The sequence below is a fragment of the Ochotona curzoniae genome, unplaced genomic scaffold (genome assembly GCF_017591425.1).
Source record: "Ochotona curzoniae isolate NIBS_2020 unplaced genomic scaffold, NIBS_Ocur_1.0 scaffold_1852, whole genome shotgun sequence".
Lineage (NCBI taxonomy): Eukaryota > Metazoa > Chordata > Mammalia > Lagomorpha > Ochotonidae > Ochotona > Ochotona curzoniae.
In genome coordinates, this window is record NW_024467087.1 from 33,027,434 (window position 1) to 33,044,839 (window position 17,406).

General features: G+C 44.7%; 1 protein-coding gene across 1 annotated transcript; it reads right to left on the reverse strand.

The window, feature by feature from the left end:
- Positions 1 to 7,446: 7,446 nt before the first annotated feature.
- PWWP3B (PWWP domain containing 3B) lies at positions 7,447 to 9,513 on the reverse strand. The gene has a single exon (XM_041000115.1). The coding sequence runs from the start codon at positions 9,511 to 9,513 to the stop codon at positions 7,447 to 7,449; it is 2,067 nt and encodes a 688-aa protein (XP_040856049.1).
- Between the last annotated feature and the right edge of the window lie 7,893 nt (positions 9,514 to 17,406).

The window sequence follows — 17,406 nt, forward strand, 5'->3', positions numbered from 1 at the left end:
GGAGCAGCTGGAACACAATCCAGCACCCATATGGGACCCTGGGCTTGAAGAGGGAAGATTAGCCAATCAAGCCGTTCTGCCAGGCCCTGAAATATACACCTTTAAAATATCTGAATCACACACTTTGAAATCAACACTGCAGGGCCCAGCGCGATAGCCTAGTGGCTAAAGTTCTCGCCTTGCATGCACCAGGATCCCATATGGGCACCGGTTCACATCCTGGCAGCCCCACCTCCCATCCAGTTCCCTGCCTGATGGCCCAAAGCCTTGGGACCCTGCATCCACATAGGGAGACCCAGAAGAGGCTCCTGGTTCCTGGCTTTGGATCGACTCAGCTCCAACCATTGCGGCCGCTTGGGGAGTAATCAACAGGCAGAAGATATTTCTCTGTCTCTCCTCCTCTCTGTGTATCTGACTTTCCAATAAAAATAAATAAGTCTAAAAAAATTAATACTGCAAATGTGTATAATGTAGCACAATTTGTAATGATTTAGCTAAACATCTGTCTGCCTCATAAAACATAAATTTACTAAATGAAAATAGGTAACCACCCATCCAACAGGAAATGCAGTATAACTATTTTCTGAAAAGTGAGAGGAAAATTAAGAAGTCTTGGGACCAACAATGTGTAGCAGGTTAAGCTGCTGCTTTTAATGCCTTCATCCATTCTCAGAGTACCAGCTTCTCAGTTTCCACTGCAGCTCCCTCCTAGCACATCTGGGAAGGTAGACGAAAATGGTCCAAGTCTATGGGCCTGTCTTTCCACTTGGAAGATCCAGATGGGATTCTAGGCTCCTGGGTGCAGCCTGACCCAGCCCTGACTAGTGCAGGCATTTGGAAGAGTAATTCAACAGATGGAAGATTAATTTCTTCTCTCTTGCCAACTCTTCCTTTCAAATAAATCAGTTTGCCCCAGCTATAGGCAATGGCCTAGGTTGTTTTGTACCAAGAAAAGTGTTACACTGCTGAGAGAAAAGCAGCTAATAGCTGATGGACATCCTGGACCTGCTTAATGCCAAATTTGTGCTAATTATATCACTATGCCTGTGTAATTGCCAATCCATTTTTTAAAAAGATATAGGGGGAGCAGATGGCAGCACGTCAACAGACAGGGTCTGGAAACTCATCCATGAATGTGCCCGGGCCATGGGCAGGTAGGCAGGGCCCTAAGCTGGCATGGCATGCAGCCAGAGGACTGGGCTTGGTGGCGGGGGGGGGGTAGCTGTGGATTGTTCCCAGAAGCAGGTCTGGAGATGTGTGGGAGAAATGACTGCTGAGGGAGAATGTGACAGGTGAGGCGTGACTTCTTGGGGACTTCCACCAACTTGGCTACTGCACTTGCAGGAAAACAAGGGGTCTGAAACTGGGTGATTTATACAAGAGAAACAAGAGGACCTTTCAGGGCCAAACCAATACACTTGCCCATGTGGGAGACCTGAGCTGGGATTGTTGATATCAACTACTGCCTTCCAGTGCACACAAAACCATGGCTGGGGAGGCCTGCCTAGCAGGGCTCCACCACAGTACCTGTTAGTGGATCTTGGGTTATGGGGTGGACCATATTAGACTAGGCCATGACACTCACGAGAGAACAGGGTCTGGGAGCAGATTATGTGAGGGACCATGGCCTCAGCTCTACAGGACTGCCATACAAGCTGGTTTGCTCGAGAGCTGGGTTGGTGATGGGCTGAGCTAGGCATGACCATGGAACTCAACAACACTCATGGTTGTTGGGGTTGAGAATAGACTGGGTTGGTCTAGGCTGTAGCACCCTCAGGGCTGTGGGGATGGCTGGGCCACAATGTCCACCAAAAAAATATACACAGAGGCTGAGGCTGGGCGGGTGGGGGCAGGCAGAGTGTGGGTTGTGGGGCTAGCACCCACTGGCATGCATAAGATCTGTGGCTTGGAGTGGGCCTAGTAGGTAAAGTGTGGACACCTGTCTAATGTGCTTCATGAGAACTAGGGCTGGGGTGGGCCTGGCTAGAGAGGCGGTGGCACCTGCTGGCATGAGTGTGGGTTAGATTGTGGGGTCAGTTGGATTGAGCTAGGCTTCAGTGCCCATTGATGTTATGAGATCTGAATGGGGTGTGGGACAGACTGGACTATTCTGCTGCACATACTGGCATGCACAAGAACCAGGACTGGGGTTAGGCCTACTGGGAGTTATTGGGGGGGGGGTCTCTCCGAATAGGCTGCAGTCCCTGCTGGTGTATGTGAAAGCCTAGTGTGTGGTGGGCAGTGTTAGCCTGGCCCATAGCATCCATTGATTTGCTTATGAGCTGGGACTGGGGGACAGAACTGACCCGGTGACTGTAACCACTAGTGTGTGCTTGGGCTGATGTGGGTAATGGACTGAGCCAGACCCCACATTGGCTGGCACACACAGGAGTCAGGTTGGGATCACCTCTGGCAAGGTTTTTGGGGGGACCTCCTCCCTGCCAACTTGATCACTGGACTCAAAACTCTCTAAGCACATTGAAGATCACAGGATACATGGCCCGACCATAGAATGCAAATGTCAGAACTGGTCTCCATGGTTACTGAGGCTGGTGCAGTGGGCGGCATTCCCAGATGCTCGTGCAGGACATGACGACCAGTTCATTGAGGCCTGCAAAGGATGTCTGACACCATAAAAGGCAGAACAAATTAGACAGTTCTCCTGGTCAAGCTTTGACAGCGAGTATCTGGATGAGTCGAGATTCTAAGGTGGACTATTTCAGCCAATGGACCTTGGAAGGATTTCCTCAACCTTGGAGCAACAACGGTATCTCAGAACTATCAAAATCACTTAAGCAATACCCTTGGAACATGCTCCACATTAGGGACCCTAGGATGACATCGGGTGGCCTTCTCCTATTCCTGGGTACTGATATGGTTGTGTTGCTGAGAGCAGCCCTCTCCCTTTGTTTCTCCACATTCCCTAGATACCTGAAGAAAAAGGAGATTGGAGGCAGCTGTCTCATCCACTTTCACCATTCCCTGACCCTCCCGACCCTAATCAGTGGTCCACATGTACATGCATCCCTCTCAACTACATAATCATCATAAAAAGTAAAAGGAATTCAATTATTCCTGGCATGAGTAGGGACTGGGTCTGGGGTGTGCCAGACTTAGCCAGACTCCAGTACCCACTGGTACTCGTGAGAGCCAGGGTGAGTGTAGAACGGGCTGAGTTAGGTCTTGGCTCCCATTGAACCGCATGAGAGCTGTGTCTGGGCATGGACCAGGTATGGTTGGGCTGTTACTCCCAACAATAAGAACCAAAATGGGTATGGGCCAGTTGGATAAGGCCACTACTTCCACCAGTGTAAGAGGTGGACAAAATTAACCTGGATGAAGGATCCGTCAATGTATGTGAGATCTGCTGCTGGGAGACCTGATGGAGGGGCTTGCAAAACTCCTTTGTCAGGATGCAGTCCCTACAGGTGAGCACAATAACTAAGGCAGGGAACAGCCCAGACCAGGCCAGGTTACTATACCCATTTGGCATACATGTGGGTCAGGTCTGGGGTGGGCAAAATTGGGCCAGTTCACAAAATTCACTAGCAGATCTCAGAACCAGGACGGGGTGTAGGACAGGCTGGGATGGCCTGTAACACCAGACAATTCACATTAGGGCTGGGAATGGGAGCAATCCAGGCTGGGTTAGGCTGTATCACCCACCAGTGGGAGTTAGAACTGGGAGGAGGCTGGACCGAGTCAGGCTATAGCACTTGCTTGTGTATGCTGAGGTGAAGCGAGCCATGCCAGTCTGCACATGATAGGTTCTGTGTCCATGAGTCCTGGGAGCCTTAGGCAGGCCCAGGTCACCTGGCCCTGATCCTTGGACTGACCTGCAAGGTAGGTGCTGGGTCCATGAACCCTGAGGCCTGCCTGCACAATGGGTGCCAGGTCCATGAGCCATGGAGGCAGGGGCATCCAGTGGGCCCCAGGTCGCCTGGACCAGGTCCTTGCACCCACCTGCACAGCAGGTACTGGATCCGTGAACCATGGGTGTGGAGGGTCTGGTGGTGCCTGGGTCTCCTGGCCCAGGTCCATGGGCCTGTCTGTATGGTGGGTGTCAGGTCCAGGAGCCCTGGAAGTGGTGGGTTGGGCAGGGCCTGCATCACCTGGCATGGGTCCTTGGGCCTGCCTGCATGGTGGGTGCCTGGTTCATGAGCCCTGGGTGTGGGGGTTTGTGGCAGGGTCCGGAACTTCTGGCCTGGGTTCTTGGGCCTGCCTGAATGGTAGGTGTCAGGTCTGGGAGCCCTGGGTAGGGGTTGTGGTGGGGCCTGGGTTGCCTGACGTAGGTCCTTGGGCCTCCTACAAGAGCTAGTGTTCCTCAGTGGAAAAGTAGGCCATGATCATATGAAGGATATTGTGGTCCATTGGGGTCTACAGAGGACATCTGTACTATGCCAGAGGGAGGGCAGAACAAGTTGGACAACTACCCCAGCCAAACAAGGACAGCAAAAATCTTGGGAAATTAAGACTCTAAGGTGGACAGTGTCAGCCAATGGACATTCAAAGAGCTTCCTCTTTTTTGGATCAGCAAGAATGACAGCATTTCAGAACTATCAAAACCACTTGAGCAGAATCCTTGGAGCATGTACCACATCAGGACCCTGGGTTGATATCAGGTGGCTGCTCCCCATCCCCAGGTACTTGGGTGGTTAGGAGGCTGGGTATGCTTCTCCCCTTATCTCCCCCTTGTTCCCAGAAACAAAAAGAAAAAATAGAAGACTTGGAAACAATGATCACATCCACTTTTCCCTAACCCTGGAACTTTCCCACCTTGATCAACTATGTAAATATCATCAAAAAATGAAAAAAAAAAGGAGCCAAGTTTGCAAGAAAAAAAATTATCTAATATAGTCAATGGAAATAGCATAAAGTAAATAGTATGTTCTTTTGAAAAATATGAAGAATTGATCTAATTCATCTAATGTATTAAATTTATATGCAAAGTGCTGCAGGTAGTGTTTTAACTTTCTTTTCAGGATCATGGAATTAGTAGTGATGTTCTCTCATTTCTTTTTTTTTTTTTTTTTTAAAGATTTATTTTTATTATTTTTTCATTGGAAAGGCGGATATACAGAGAGGAGAGACAGAGAGGAAGATCTTCCGTCCGATGATTCACTCCCCAAGTGAGCGCAACGGGCCGATACTATGCCGATCCGAAGCCAGGAGCCTCCTCGGGGCCTCCCACGCGGGTGCAGGTTCCCAAAGCCTTGGGCCGTCCTCGACTGCTCTCCCAGGCCACAGGCAGGGAGCTGGAAGGGAAGCGGGGCTGCCGGGATTAGAACCGGCGCCCATATGGGATCCCGGGCGTGCGAGGCGAGGACCTTTAACCACATGCGCCACCGCGCCGGGCCCCTCTCATTTCTGATACTGGTAATTTGTGCTTTCCTTTTTCTTGGTTGCCTTGGCTAAAGCCTTACCAAATTGATTTTTTCAAAGAGCAAGCTTTAGGTTTCATTGATTTATTATTTTATTACTTTCAGCTTAATAAATTCATGTTATTAATATTTATTTCCTTTCTTTTGCCTTTAAAAAATTTTAGTGTGTATTTCTTTCCCTAGTTTCATGGATGAAAACTTAGGTTATTGATTTTAGCAGGAGGAATGGGGGGAGGAATGTATGTACTTGTTATCCAGAACTGGGAACATAGTAAATTTTCATATTTTTGCTCATGAATGATTAAAAAGTTTAATACATGTTGGTACAATAGCACCTATTTATTTTTTATCATACAGATGTATGTGTGTGTGTGTGTGTGTGTTAGCCTGAGTGTCCATAAAAGAGACCTGATACAAACACTTCCTTGTGAACACTTACTTAGAATGGTAATTTATATTGTGTGCTAAAATACTGACAACTACAGCGAACCAGAATTCAAAACAAATGATGTGCATGTGTATGGAGGAGTGTATTCTAACTTCCACCTGTATCTCTTAAGCCGATGCAATACCTCAAATACGACATGAACATGCAAAGTGAAGAATATAATGATTTTATTGAAAGTCAAAACATCAAATTTTTATAAATTTCACATAAACATGTAGCCATGTGAACACACAAAAAGAGCCCAAAAGAGAAAGGTGTCCAACTCTAAGCGGTTAAAGACAAGACAGGTGCATGTTAAGCCTTCAACATTTTTTTAACATCAAGATTTTTAAATAAGCTGGCTTTCCTAGCATTTATTCTCATACAACTGTTTCAAGCTAGAACAATTTATTGAATTCAGACATTAATGGGTTCTATTTAACCCATTATTTGGAAAATATGTCACATGTATTCAGATAAGATTTTCTGTGGCTTTTCATTTTAAATTCCCAGATTCTTGTGCATCTACAACAGCTAGCAGTGTGGAATGACTTATCAGTAGGCATTTACATTAATGGAACGAATTGCAAGTTTTCTCTGTTAGAGAAGCCAAATAATAAAGCTTGCTTGGTTTGAGGCATATTTGGCGATAAAAGACTAAGAACATGACACTTGCTTTTTTTCCCTACAGTTTATATCAGACTAGATGGGCTCTTAAGCAGTTACTCTGGCTCACAGATCTAGGGTGGCCAGATCAAAAATACAATGCCTCTAGCTGCCTTCTACATGTGGTCAGATAACTACATTGCGAAGAGGATCCACTCACTGCTGGCCATGAAGACAGCCAGCAGTTTGTCTGTTTCAAGAAAGTCTTCAGCTTTTTAAAGAATAGACATTTCCCCAAAATAGAATTTCAGGGAAGTGTAGAATGAACAATCCTGTTCGAGTTTCAAGGTTGTCAAAATTATTTTCTATATGCTGAGATGTTATTCACACATGTATAGACTACATGCAAATAGTCTATTTTTTTTGTATTTCAGAGTTTTTTTGCAAAAGCAATTCTAGTTATTTATAATATATAGCAAAGCTTATCTATCTTTGGTTCTATGTCTCAGAGATATATTTTTCCAAAAATAAATAGGCATGGCAATAAAAATAATTCAACTATCTTACGAGAAAACTGAATATCTTATAAAAAGCGAAAAATATATAATTGCTGTTTCTTAAATTTTTTCTACTTATCTTGCTTAATATTTACTAACAGTGCAATTTTAATATTAAAATGACTGTGCACACTGTATTTACCTATACAGAACAGAAACAAAGACATCATAAAACTAAGTAGTGCTTTTCTTTAAGAATCACTAATGCATTATGCATTCTAAAATTGCATGGAAAAGCAAAGTTGCTGAAATAAGCTGGCAAAATTGACTTTGAAATGAATCACAACAAAGAGTAATGAAGATGTAGTGCTACCCAGAGATCCCGGAGATCCCAAGGGGGGAAAAAAAAACAAAACAAAGAGAGAACACGTTACTCAAAGTCTCACATTTTCAGAAACTGCATACATGTCGTTAATTTTCTGAGTTTTTTTAAAGAACATCGATGAAAGCATCTTACAATTTGGACTCAGAAAATTTAATGAGTTTCTGTTGTTGATGGTTTCCGTCTTTTCTCAGATAAGATTTTCGAATCAAACAATTCTCTTTCCCTATAGCCTAGAGATGGTCCTTTTAGATACTTTGCTTCTGCTGCTTTGTAATCTAACCCATCAACAGCAGAGATTGAACAAATAATAGCTTCTGGCAGAAGAACTTCCAGGATAAATTTAATTTTATCATGTTGTATGAGGCTCATCATTTTTTCATCTACTTGATTGCAGACTTCTTGTAAGTATTTCACCACCTCATCCAACTGATCATCATCCTCTAAGTAAGTTTCAATACAGCGTGAGAATCTCTTTGAATTCAAAAATGATTTCAGCCATCTGGATCCCTTAGTGCCATTTAAAATGGACTGAAGATGGTTCTCTGTTCCCTTTGCATTAACAATGAAGTCCACAAGGTTTTTGTTGGCTCGGTCCCGTGCAGCCTTCATCCGGTCTGGAAGAAGTTTCTGGAAAGACATTTTCTTGGTCTTAGAAGTCACAGCCATGGGTCCCAACACATCATCATCATATAATTTTGGAAATATATTCCTGAAGGTATCTTGTTTGATTATCTTTCTAACTGGATAACTAATATCAGCAGCATAATACTCAAAGAAAGAGCCTGCAAATGAACCACAACCTATTCTAACTCTGTAGTCACAAATCAGTGAGATGCACCAGTCAATACTTTCACTGTAAGCTTCCCTGGCTTTTTCCACTAGTGTTTGCTTCTCTTTACAATCAAATTTCTTTAATCTTCTGAAAGATACTCTCATGCCTTTCTTTTCGGGAGTCATGTTTGCCTCAATGAAAAGTATACTTGCTTTCCTTTCCTTTCGCCTGATGCTTTTTACCACTGCTGGCCAATAGGGGTATTTTTGATATTTAAACCAGACTATCATTCCTGTTTCAAAGGGACGTTTCTCATATTGAAAAATGACACGTGGAAGTTCTTCTTCTTCCTCATCTTCAGCTGACATGGAATCAATGATAGAACTTAGGCGCAATGACCTTTCAGAAGGTGGAAATTCATCAAAATCATCAAAATCTAGTCTGTTGAAATACCTTTCATTACTTACAGGGGCAGGATTAGAGGCACTAGAAGAGCCCTGGCCATCCTGCGAACAATCTCCAGTAGACGTTGAGGCACCCACTCCAGTAGAGGTTGAAGCACCCACCTCCGGTTCTACAGAAGGGTGATTCTGGCTGGGATCTAAGCATGGATTTGGATTTGAGGGACCTTCTCCAGGATCTTCAATATTCTCTGGGGAGATAGAGGAAACAGCCAAGGGCTCTGAGCACACATCTTCTGACTCCTCTTTCAAAGCTTTGGGCATCACAGGAGCATCTGATGACAATTCTGGAACAAACTTCTCTTCTTTAACATCCTCTTCTTTGACTGTGGAATGAATAGATATAAGACATATGTCAATCTTTTTCTTGTCTTCTTTCTCATCTTCACCTTCCAGAAGTGAAGGGAAAGTTTGGCTCCAGCTAGAGCTTAGTGACGGCTTTGTTTCCATTTCACTTGAAATGGTTGTGTGCATCTGTGGCTTGTCATCAGACAGGGTGCCACCATTATCTGGAGATACTAACGAGGATGCTGGGCTGCCACTTTGCTCCAAACATATTGGTAAGTCTTCTTCATGCTTGCGATACTTTTTACAAGGGGGTGAATTGGATACTGTTGGTGGTACATCTTCAGCCAGGGTACTGGGCACTTCTTCATCTGAAACACTTGCTTGACTCAAATTTGGCCTCTCGTTCAGAATATCCAGTGCCAGTTTAAGTGACCTTCCATAGGCTGTCTCCTCGTAAGGTAAACCACTGGCATCTCCCTGCACTGCTAGTGAGGAAGCAATGGCTTCTATCTGAGACTTATTTAGGAGCTTTGTTTCTGTGCTCTCTACTATAATTTTTTCTCCCAGTGAGAGTATTTGAACTTCCAGGGAAAATGTCTGTTTTCTCTTACTGCTTGATGATATTTCACAACTGGACACAACTTTTGCTGGCCACAACTGGTCTTTCCAATTGCACAGGACATACTCACCATCCATTATGATTTAGATATGTGTATGGATGGTTTTTTTTTTTTTTGTCAGGGATTGAGGTGGCTAGCTAGCCCTGTCCTGATAATTCAGGTTCTACCACAAATAGCACTCCTAACAAATCCTTGCTGGTTTGAAGATTACAAAGAGTCACAGTTTGTGTGGACTGTTCTTTTCCACTTCAGTCTCCAAAAGATACTTGAACACGTTGTTTGGTACAATCCTAGAAGACACAGAAATAGGGAAAATAATAACATCAGCAAACAAAATGATTCTGTCAAAGTAGATGGTGAACAATTGCTGATAGTGTAAAGGTAAGTGAGAATGTTAAGTACAGCATTGGACAGAAGGGAGGAAAAAATGTGCAAGCAGGCAATCAGAACTAGAAACATGGTTTTGCAATGTCAAAGTCAAGACCTCGCCCTCATCACTGTGCATCTTTACAAAGGCGTGCATGTGCATACACACCAGCAGAAGTGGGAGTACTTGTGGGGTTGCATTGGGGACTCTGTATATGTCATTAAATACTTTGGTACCTTTGCGGCCCTATTGTATTTAATGGCTTTGTCTCTCTAAATTTACCATACATCAGAATCGTCTGGAGGACTTATTGGATTTCTAGGCTTCTTCCGAGGAATTTTATTCAAATTTGTATTGCAATCAAGATTAGTGAAATAGATCAGTCCCAAAAGATCAGCTGCAGTATGTTTACTCTCTGATATGTGGGAGTGAAAATAGAATACAAAAAAAAAGGTATAGGAATAAAATGGGCATCTTAGTATTTGTTGTTTTTAGCTCTTGGTTGTATTTCTGTGAAACTGTGGTCTTTCTAGTTTTTACTGGTAAAATATTTCAGTTGCTGGTGCATTAAGCCCATAATTAGAGTGGGTAGAAAGTATGTTTTTGCAAAAATTAGAGCAAAAAAGGAAGGAAAGAGGGGATCTAGGGAGGGAAAGGGGGGCAAGAGAGAAGTATCACTATTTCAGAATCATACTTATGAAATACATGAAATCTGTTCTCTTTATATTAATAAAAACGTAAAAACCTGACATTTATTGAAGAGAAGACAAGGCAAAACTACAAAAAGAACCTCAAATTTTATAGTTCTAATAAGTGCCCAAATGATTGTGATGCTGAATGTTCAAAAACTTTTAAGAAGGGCCCAGCGTGGAGCCTAGCAGCTAAATTCCTTGCCTTGCATGTGCCGGGATCCCATACGGGCACTGGTTCGCATTCTGGCAGTCCCGCTTCCCATCCAGCTCCCTGCTTGTGGCCTGGGAAAGCAGTTGAGGACGGCCCAAAGCCTTGGGACTCTGCACCCATGTGGGAGACATGGAGGAGATTCCTGGCTCCTGGCTTCAGATCAGCACAGCTCCGGCCATTGTGGCCACTTGTGGAGTGAGTCAACAGATGGAAGATCTTTCTCTGTTTCTCCCCCTCTCTGTATATCTGACTTTCCAATAAAAATAAAATAAATCTTAAAAAAAACTTTTAAGAAGCAATTTTGTTTTGCTGAACACACAATTTTATGATTTTTAAGCTGTGAGTGCTCTGCTGCTCACTCAAAGGAGGCAGACAATGATGACATAGTATATGTCTCCTGGACCCGGAAAACATTATAATGACACTGTTAAAGCACAAGTTTAAAGCAGAAAGCCAAAATGACTGCTGTGATCATTTATTTTTAAAAGATGCATTTAAGTATTCAATTGAAAAGGGGTCTGGGCTAAGGCTGAAGGTAGGAGCCAAGAACTCCAGAAACTCTCTGCTGGTCTCCCAAATCAGTGGCAGGGGCTTAAATCAAATACTTGGGTCATCTTCCAATCCCTTTCTGGCTGCGCTAGTAAGGAGTTGATTCAGAAGAAGAGCACCCCAGATAGAATTGGCACTCTGCTATGGGATGCTGGCACAGTGCAAGTGCTGGCTTAACCCGCTGAGTTACAAAGCTGACCCCTAAGGCTGCTTACTGAATAATAATCAGGGAATAGAAATCAGATCACTGGCTGGAACATCAGAAAGGTTCTAGTATGATCTCTTCACAGTGACTTAGTGCATGAGCCTCTTTCTTTGCTTTTGTTAAAAATTACATTTCATTTTATGACAGAGTTTCATAGGCTCTGGGATTCCCCCAGCCCCTCCCAGTACCCTCCGCTCATGGTGGATTCCTCCACCTTGTTGCAGTATTAATGAGTCTCTTTCTAAAAACTAAAAGTTATGAGTTTTAATCACAAAGCGTTACACTGCTGAGGAATAGAGGAGAAAATACCCTGCATTCTCAACACAATATAATTTTAATATGCAATGTGATATTCAATTTAAAATGCTATACCTGGAATTAGCATTGTGGCACTGCAAGTTAAATTGCCACCTGTGATGTCAGCATCACATGATGAGCACCTATTTGAGTCCTAGCTGCTTCACTTCCCATCCAGCTCACTGTTACGGTCACCCACAGGGGACCTCTGTGCAGTTCCACGTTCCTTGCTTCAGCCTGATTCATCTCTTTCCCTCCCTCCCTCCCTTTCTCTCATTCTCTCCCCCTTGTGCTTCTGTGTGTGTGTATATGCACCCCTCTCTGTAGTTCTGCCTTTTCAATAATCTTTATTTTATTTTAATGCTATGATTGTAGAAAAAGGAGAAAAAGACATCATCTCCCAAATTCTCAACATGAAATGAAAACTCTTACCCTCCGTCAAGGCTGATTGTGGTGGGTCTGCTCCAGTTACTCCGCAGTGCCTTCACTGTACGCGGCCCTTCTGTGGGCACACAACCTTCCTGGAGCTCAGCTGGAGTCACATGCACACTGCCCAGGTCATAGGTGTCTCAAAGACTTGTTCTAAAGGAAGAGAGTGGTAAGTCTATTTAAATGGAAAACTGTAAAGAAATTTTAGTACAGGAAAATTCTACAGGGATCTCATTGAGAAACACAGGAAGAAGCTGAAAATATTCTGTGCTGTGTATGCCTTGTTTGTTGTCCTTCCACTCTAAATGCTCTGTGCGACACAGCCAGTGTATATTCATGCTGAAATCATTGCTCTCAGGAAAAACATCATGTGGAGACATGAGAGGTACACTTATCTTGTGTCTACTGGAAGTCAGATTCTAGATTTTTTGTGGGAATCCTTACAGCAGGAGCAGGTAGATTTTTCTTTCACACACATTTTAATGTAAACTCAATTACAATGCATATATGATCTAGTAGTTCACTAATAATTTCTCTTTTTTGCATTTTTAAATTATATTTTGACAATCTTTACATAGTTAATTGGGGTAAAAAGGTTCAAGAGCTATAGGAAAGTGGGTAAGACTATTATTTCCATATTGTTTCCTTCATGTTTAAAAGTGGGGTATTAAGGGAGAAGGCCCACCCAATTTCCCACCCTCCCCAGGTCCCGGATGTAGGGTATGCTCTGAGGTTCTTGCTCTAGTGGCTTTGATATTTCAACAGTTATGAATCGCTGCCAATCTTGCCACTCCAAGCACTATGAGGTCCTTGAAGAATCCACTGATTGACATAGTCCATCATTGCTGAGATGGTTGGCTGACCTGTTCTGTCTTCTCTCTTTTCTTGATTCTGACTCCAGCATTTTGATTGGGGAGATCTCCAAAGAAACTTTGTCTGAGGCGTTCTCAGACCAAATTCTTGTATGTGCTAGCAAGTACGGGGAACGGCACAGTCCATCGCCCCAATCAGCTGGTGGTTGCAATTGCTGGGTTGGTTCTGTTTTCAGACCCGACTTCCACTGGAACTAATGGGTGTTGCAGTCCAGCCTGGTTCTACCCAGCACATACTCAGCCCACGCATAAACCAGTGGGAGCTGCAGCTTAGTGAGAGCGACCCACAATAACCCCCACCAGGCCCGCCCCCTACCCTAGTTTGCCAGTATGTGTAGCAGTAGTCCAGTCTGTCCCACACCCCATTCCACCCCAGCTGCTGTCCTAGTTTTATGCCCTCCCGTGGAAGTGGTAACCCAAGAGGGAGGAGCCCACTATTTTCCTCCCAGGCCTCTCCCACTCCCAGATTATGCACTCTCCAGATAGTTCTGTGGTTTGACTTGACAGAACTAGCCCCCAGTGCCAGCTTCTGCCAGCTGATGCTGTGGCTAAGCCCAAACAACCCTCGCCCACTCTAATTTTGTTTGCACCAGTAGGAATAATCAGCCCAGCCTGGCTTTTCCCTGATCTAGTCCACATGAGGCCCACAGGTGTTATAGCCCTGTTTAGTCTGGTCTGCCCCCATCCCAACCCACGCTCTCCAGCGGGAATAGCTGTCCAGCAAAGGAACCACCCCTTATTCCCCTGCCGGCTCTGCCCCCTCCCTTCCTTGTTCTCACACTTGGTGGTTGGGTGCTGTGGTCATTTCCGGTACAGGTAACCTCCTCTTGGCATTCCATATTGTGCACTGGTTTTTGTTGCGACTGAACCTGGCTCGACCCACACTGTTCTGGTGCTTGGATTTGCCAGTGGATGACGTGGACAGATTCAGCCTGGTCTTCCCCCGATCCCTGCCAATTGTATGCCAGTGGGAAACTTTCCATGGCCTGTTCTGGGCTGTTTCCTATCATGTTTCTTGCGCTTACCTGCCGGGTCTGTGTCCTGCCAGAGGAGTTGCCCAGGCTCCTCCATCAGAACTTTTCCCAATGCCAGATTTTGTGCATAGCAATGGGACCATGAGACAGCCCTACTCAGTTCACCTCCTGTCATAGCAGGAACAGTGTCTTTTCCTTATTGGCCTTCAACCCAATCTGATTCTTGCTGTTGGATGTTTCAGCCCAGCCATGGCTCATCCATACCCACATATGGCTCACATATGGTTCAGTAGGAGTTGAGACCTAGCCTAGTCCGTCCCACATCTACCCTGGTCCTCCAGGAAACCAGACGGTGTTGGGGTCTGACCCAGCCTGGTGCATACAGTCCCCATCCACATTTGTGCCAGGGGAGACTACAACTGTTTTCTGATCAGAACGCAGCCCCCATTCCAGCCCATGCACCCCTTGGTGGGAACCTTAACCCAGCTAGGATTGTCCCCTTAGCTCCCCAACCGGGCCTGTTCCCAGTCATAGATCACATGCATGCCAGTGGTTGCTCTGACTCAGCTTAGCACAGCCCTTCACCTGTCCCAGCCCCTGCCTTAGACATTGTGGCTTAACATTCCTGGCTCATGCAGACCAGTAGGTGCAAGAGCCTAGTTCAGCATGACCTGTGCTCCATGCTGGTTTCTAGTTTTGCTCTTGGGCTAAGGTTTGCTCAGTCCTGCCTGATCTACCTTGTTCCATTTCCAATTGACACATTTGCCAGCTGCTGGATCTCCTTTGCCCAGCTTGTCCGACCCCCAGGTCTGGACCACATGTTCACCAGCAGGAGTTATGACTCGCCAGGGAAGTTTCCCAAGTGCCTCCACTTGATCCACTCCCAGACCCAGTTTTCATACATGCCAATGGGTTTAGGCCAGTGCCTGGTGCAGTCTGGCCTTCCATTTGGCCTTATATGAGCTGGTGAACATTGCAGCCCAGTCCACCCCACACCCTATTCAGGATGCACATTCGGGTGCTGCTGACCTGACCAGTCCAGACTATTGGGGGTTCCTTTACCTGTGATTGATGGCAGGCTCCTTGGTCACACCTAGCTTAGTCCATCACCACCCCAACTCTTGAGATAACCAGTGGGGCTAGAATTTTCACTGGGTATGGCCCACACATCCCGCACAGAATTAACCCCCGGTTATGGTTCTTGACTGCTAGTTAATGTAATGGCTTGATTAATATCACCCTTGTCCTGATCCATCATCATGTCAGTTAACATGATATAATTCTGCAGGACAAGCCCCAAGCCATAGCTTTTGCATGGACTGGTATTTGGAGGTCAGCACTGTTCAGTGATTACAAGTTTTACAAAGGAAGAGTTACTGCCAGTGGGATCTTTACGAGTGCTTCACGTTGTAGAAGCATAATAGGTTCAACCTGGAGCTAACTAAGCAGTGACTCAAAGAACAAAAACCCCAGAGCTCCCTGGCCGGGCGGCTAGCAGGCGGACTCTGGCACCAAATGGCGCACTGGCCGCCTGGGGACAGTTCACCACGTGCACATGGTGGCTGTTGTCTACGCCCCATCCTGAGACCCACCAGCAGCTGTGAGGCTGCTGGAAGTTTAAACTCCCAGGCCGAAGGTCACGCCCCTCCCCAATCCCATTCACCGCCCAATGAAAGTGGCGGGTAGGTCCCGGACCTGCCCAGTCACAGAGACCTCCCCCCTCGGTGTACTCATCCGGAAGGGAGCAGCCCCCGGAGCCCAGGCAGGCCCGGGGACAGCTCACTGCGTGCACATGGTGGCTGTTGTCTGGGATCCAGGCATGAGATGCCCTGTCCTGAGACCCACCAGCAGCCAGAAGGCTGCTGGAAGTTTAAACTCCCAGGTCCAAGGTCACGCTCCTCCCCAATCCCATTCACCGCCCAATGAAGGTGGCGGGTGGGTCCCAACCACCCAGTCACGGAGACCTCCCGGCTTGGTGTACTCATCCAGAAGGGAGCAGCCCCCGGAGCCCAAGCAGGCCTGGGGACAGCTCACCACGTGCACATGGTGGCTGGCGTCTGGGATCCAGCCACTAATAATTCATTGCTCTTGTTTATCTATTCATAAAAAAGAAATAAAAGGGAAAAAAAAAAGGTGGCCTGGGGAAATTCCAGGACATTTTGCCAGCGCCATCTTGTGCCCAAAAAGAAGAATTTCAGCCCACACTTTATTTAGGTTTAGGTAGAAACTCAATCACTAACCATGTCATTATTGTTAGAGAAGGATGTGAATTATTTCCAGCTAGCCAGCAGCTTTCACAGACTTCTAGAATTCTCTAAACTTAAGGATTTGGTTGTATGGGAGTATTACATGGTCATAATGTCTTAACTTCAATATTCACTAATGATAAAAATGTCCGATAACTTATTGAAAATTTAAAAGATGCAGAAAGCTATATATATGACAAAGAAAGCACAATTCTACACAAAATAGCTAGTATGATGATTGTTTACACATCTTTTCATATTTTTTGCATACATAGATGAATGTGTGTAATTTCACAGTATTTTCAGATTCCATTCAAGGGCCTGCCTTGATACTTATTCTACATTAAATATTTTCACATGATTTTAAATGTTATATGAAACAAAGGTTTGCCTATGTTTATAATATTTCATATTAATGCTTCCCCTGAAGATGTAAAAAAGAATGTATTAATCATTTTAAAAACAAAGATTATATCCAGCCCTGTCTCTTCAAACTATTTGAAAAAATCCTATTGCTAGTTTGGCAGGTTATGCTTTTCCAGATTTGGTTACATATGGTTACATATGGTTACATATGGTGTAGCAACATATATGTTATAGTAAAATAAATTTTATTTATGCTTCTTCTTGTAATAATACATATATGTATTATTTTACATGCTACTCTGTAATTGTCCTTACACAGTTTATACAATTTCTCTGACATTTTGAAACTACCACATGTAAGGGTTGCTGCTTTAATTTGCCAGGTGCAATGGATAGATGCGCCATGCTATCTAATATTTTTCAAACTGCTTCTAGAAATAAATCAAATCATCTCCCTCCATCACTCTTAAATATGGGTTATAGAGAAAAATGGTTCTTGCTGACCTCATCCTCATCTGTAGATTGAAATAGTGAATTGCAAGGAGGACACTTGAATGGCTGTACTTGGCACAGCAAATCAGGCTACCCACTTAATCAAGTCCAAGAAAATTTCCACAATTGGCAAAAGAAGGGGATATGGGGGGCAATGTGTGTGTGTGTGTGTGTGTGTGTGTGTGTGTGTGTGTGTAACTGTGAGCATTTCTGTATCTGGTACTCTGTTTCAGCTTCATTTTTGTTTCTTGATCGTAAAATTACTCATG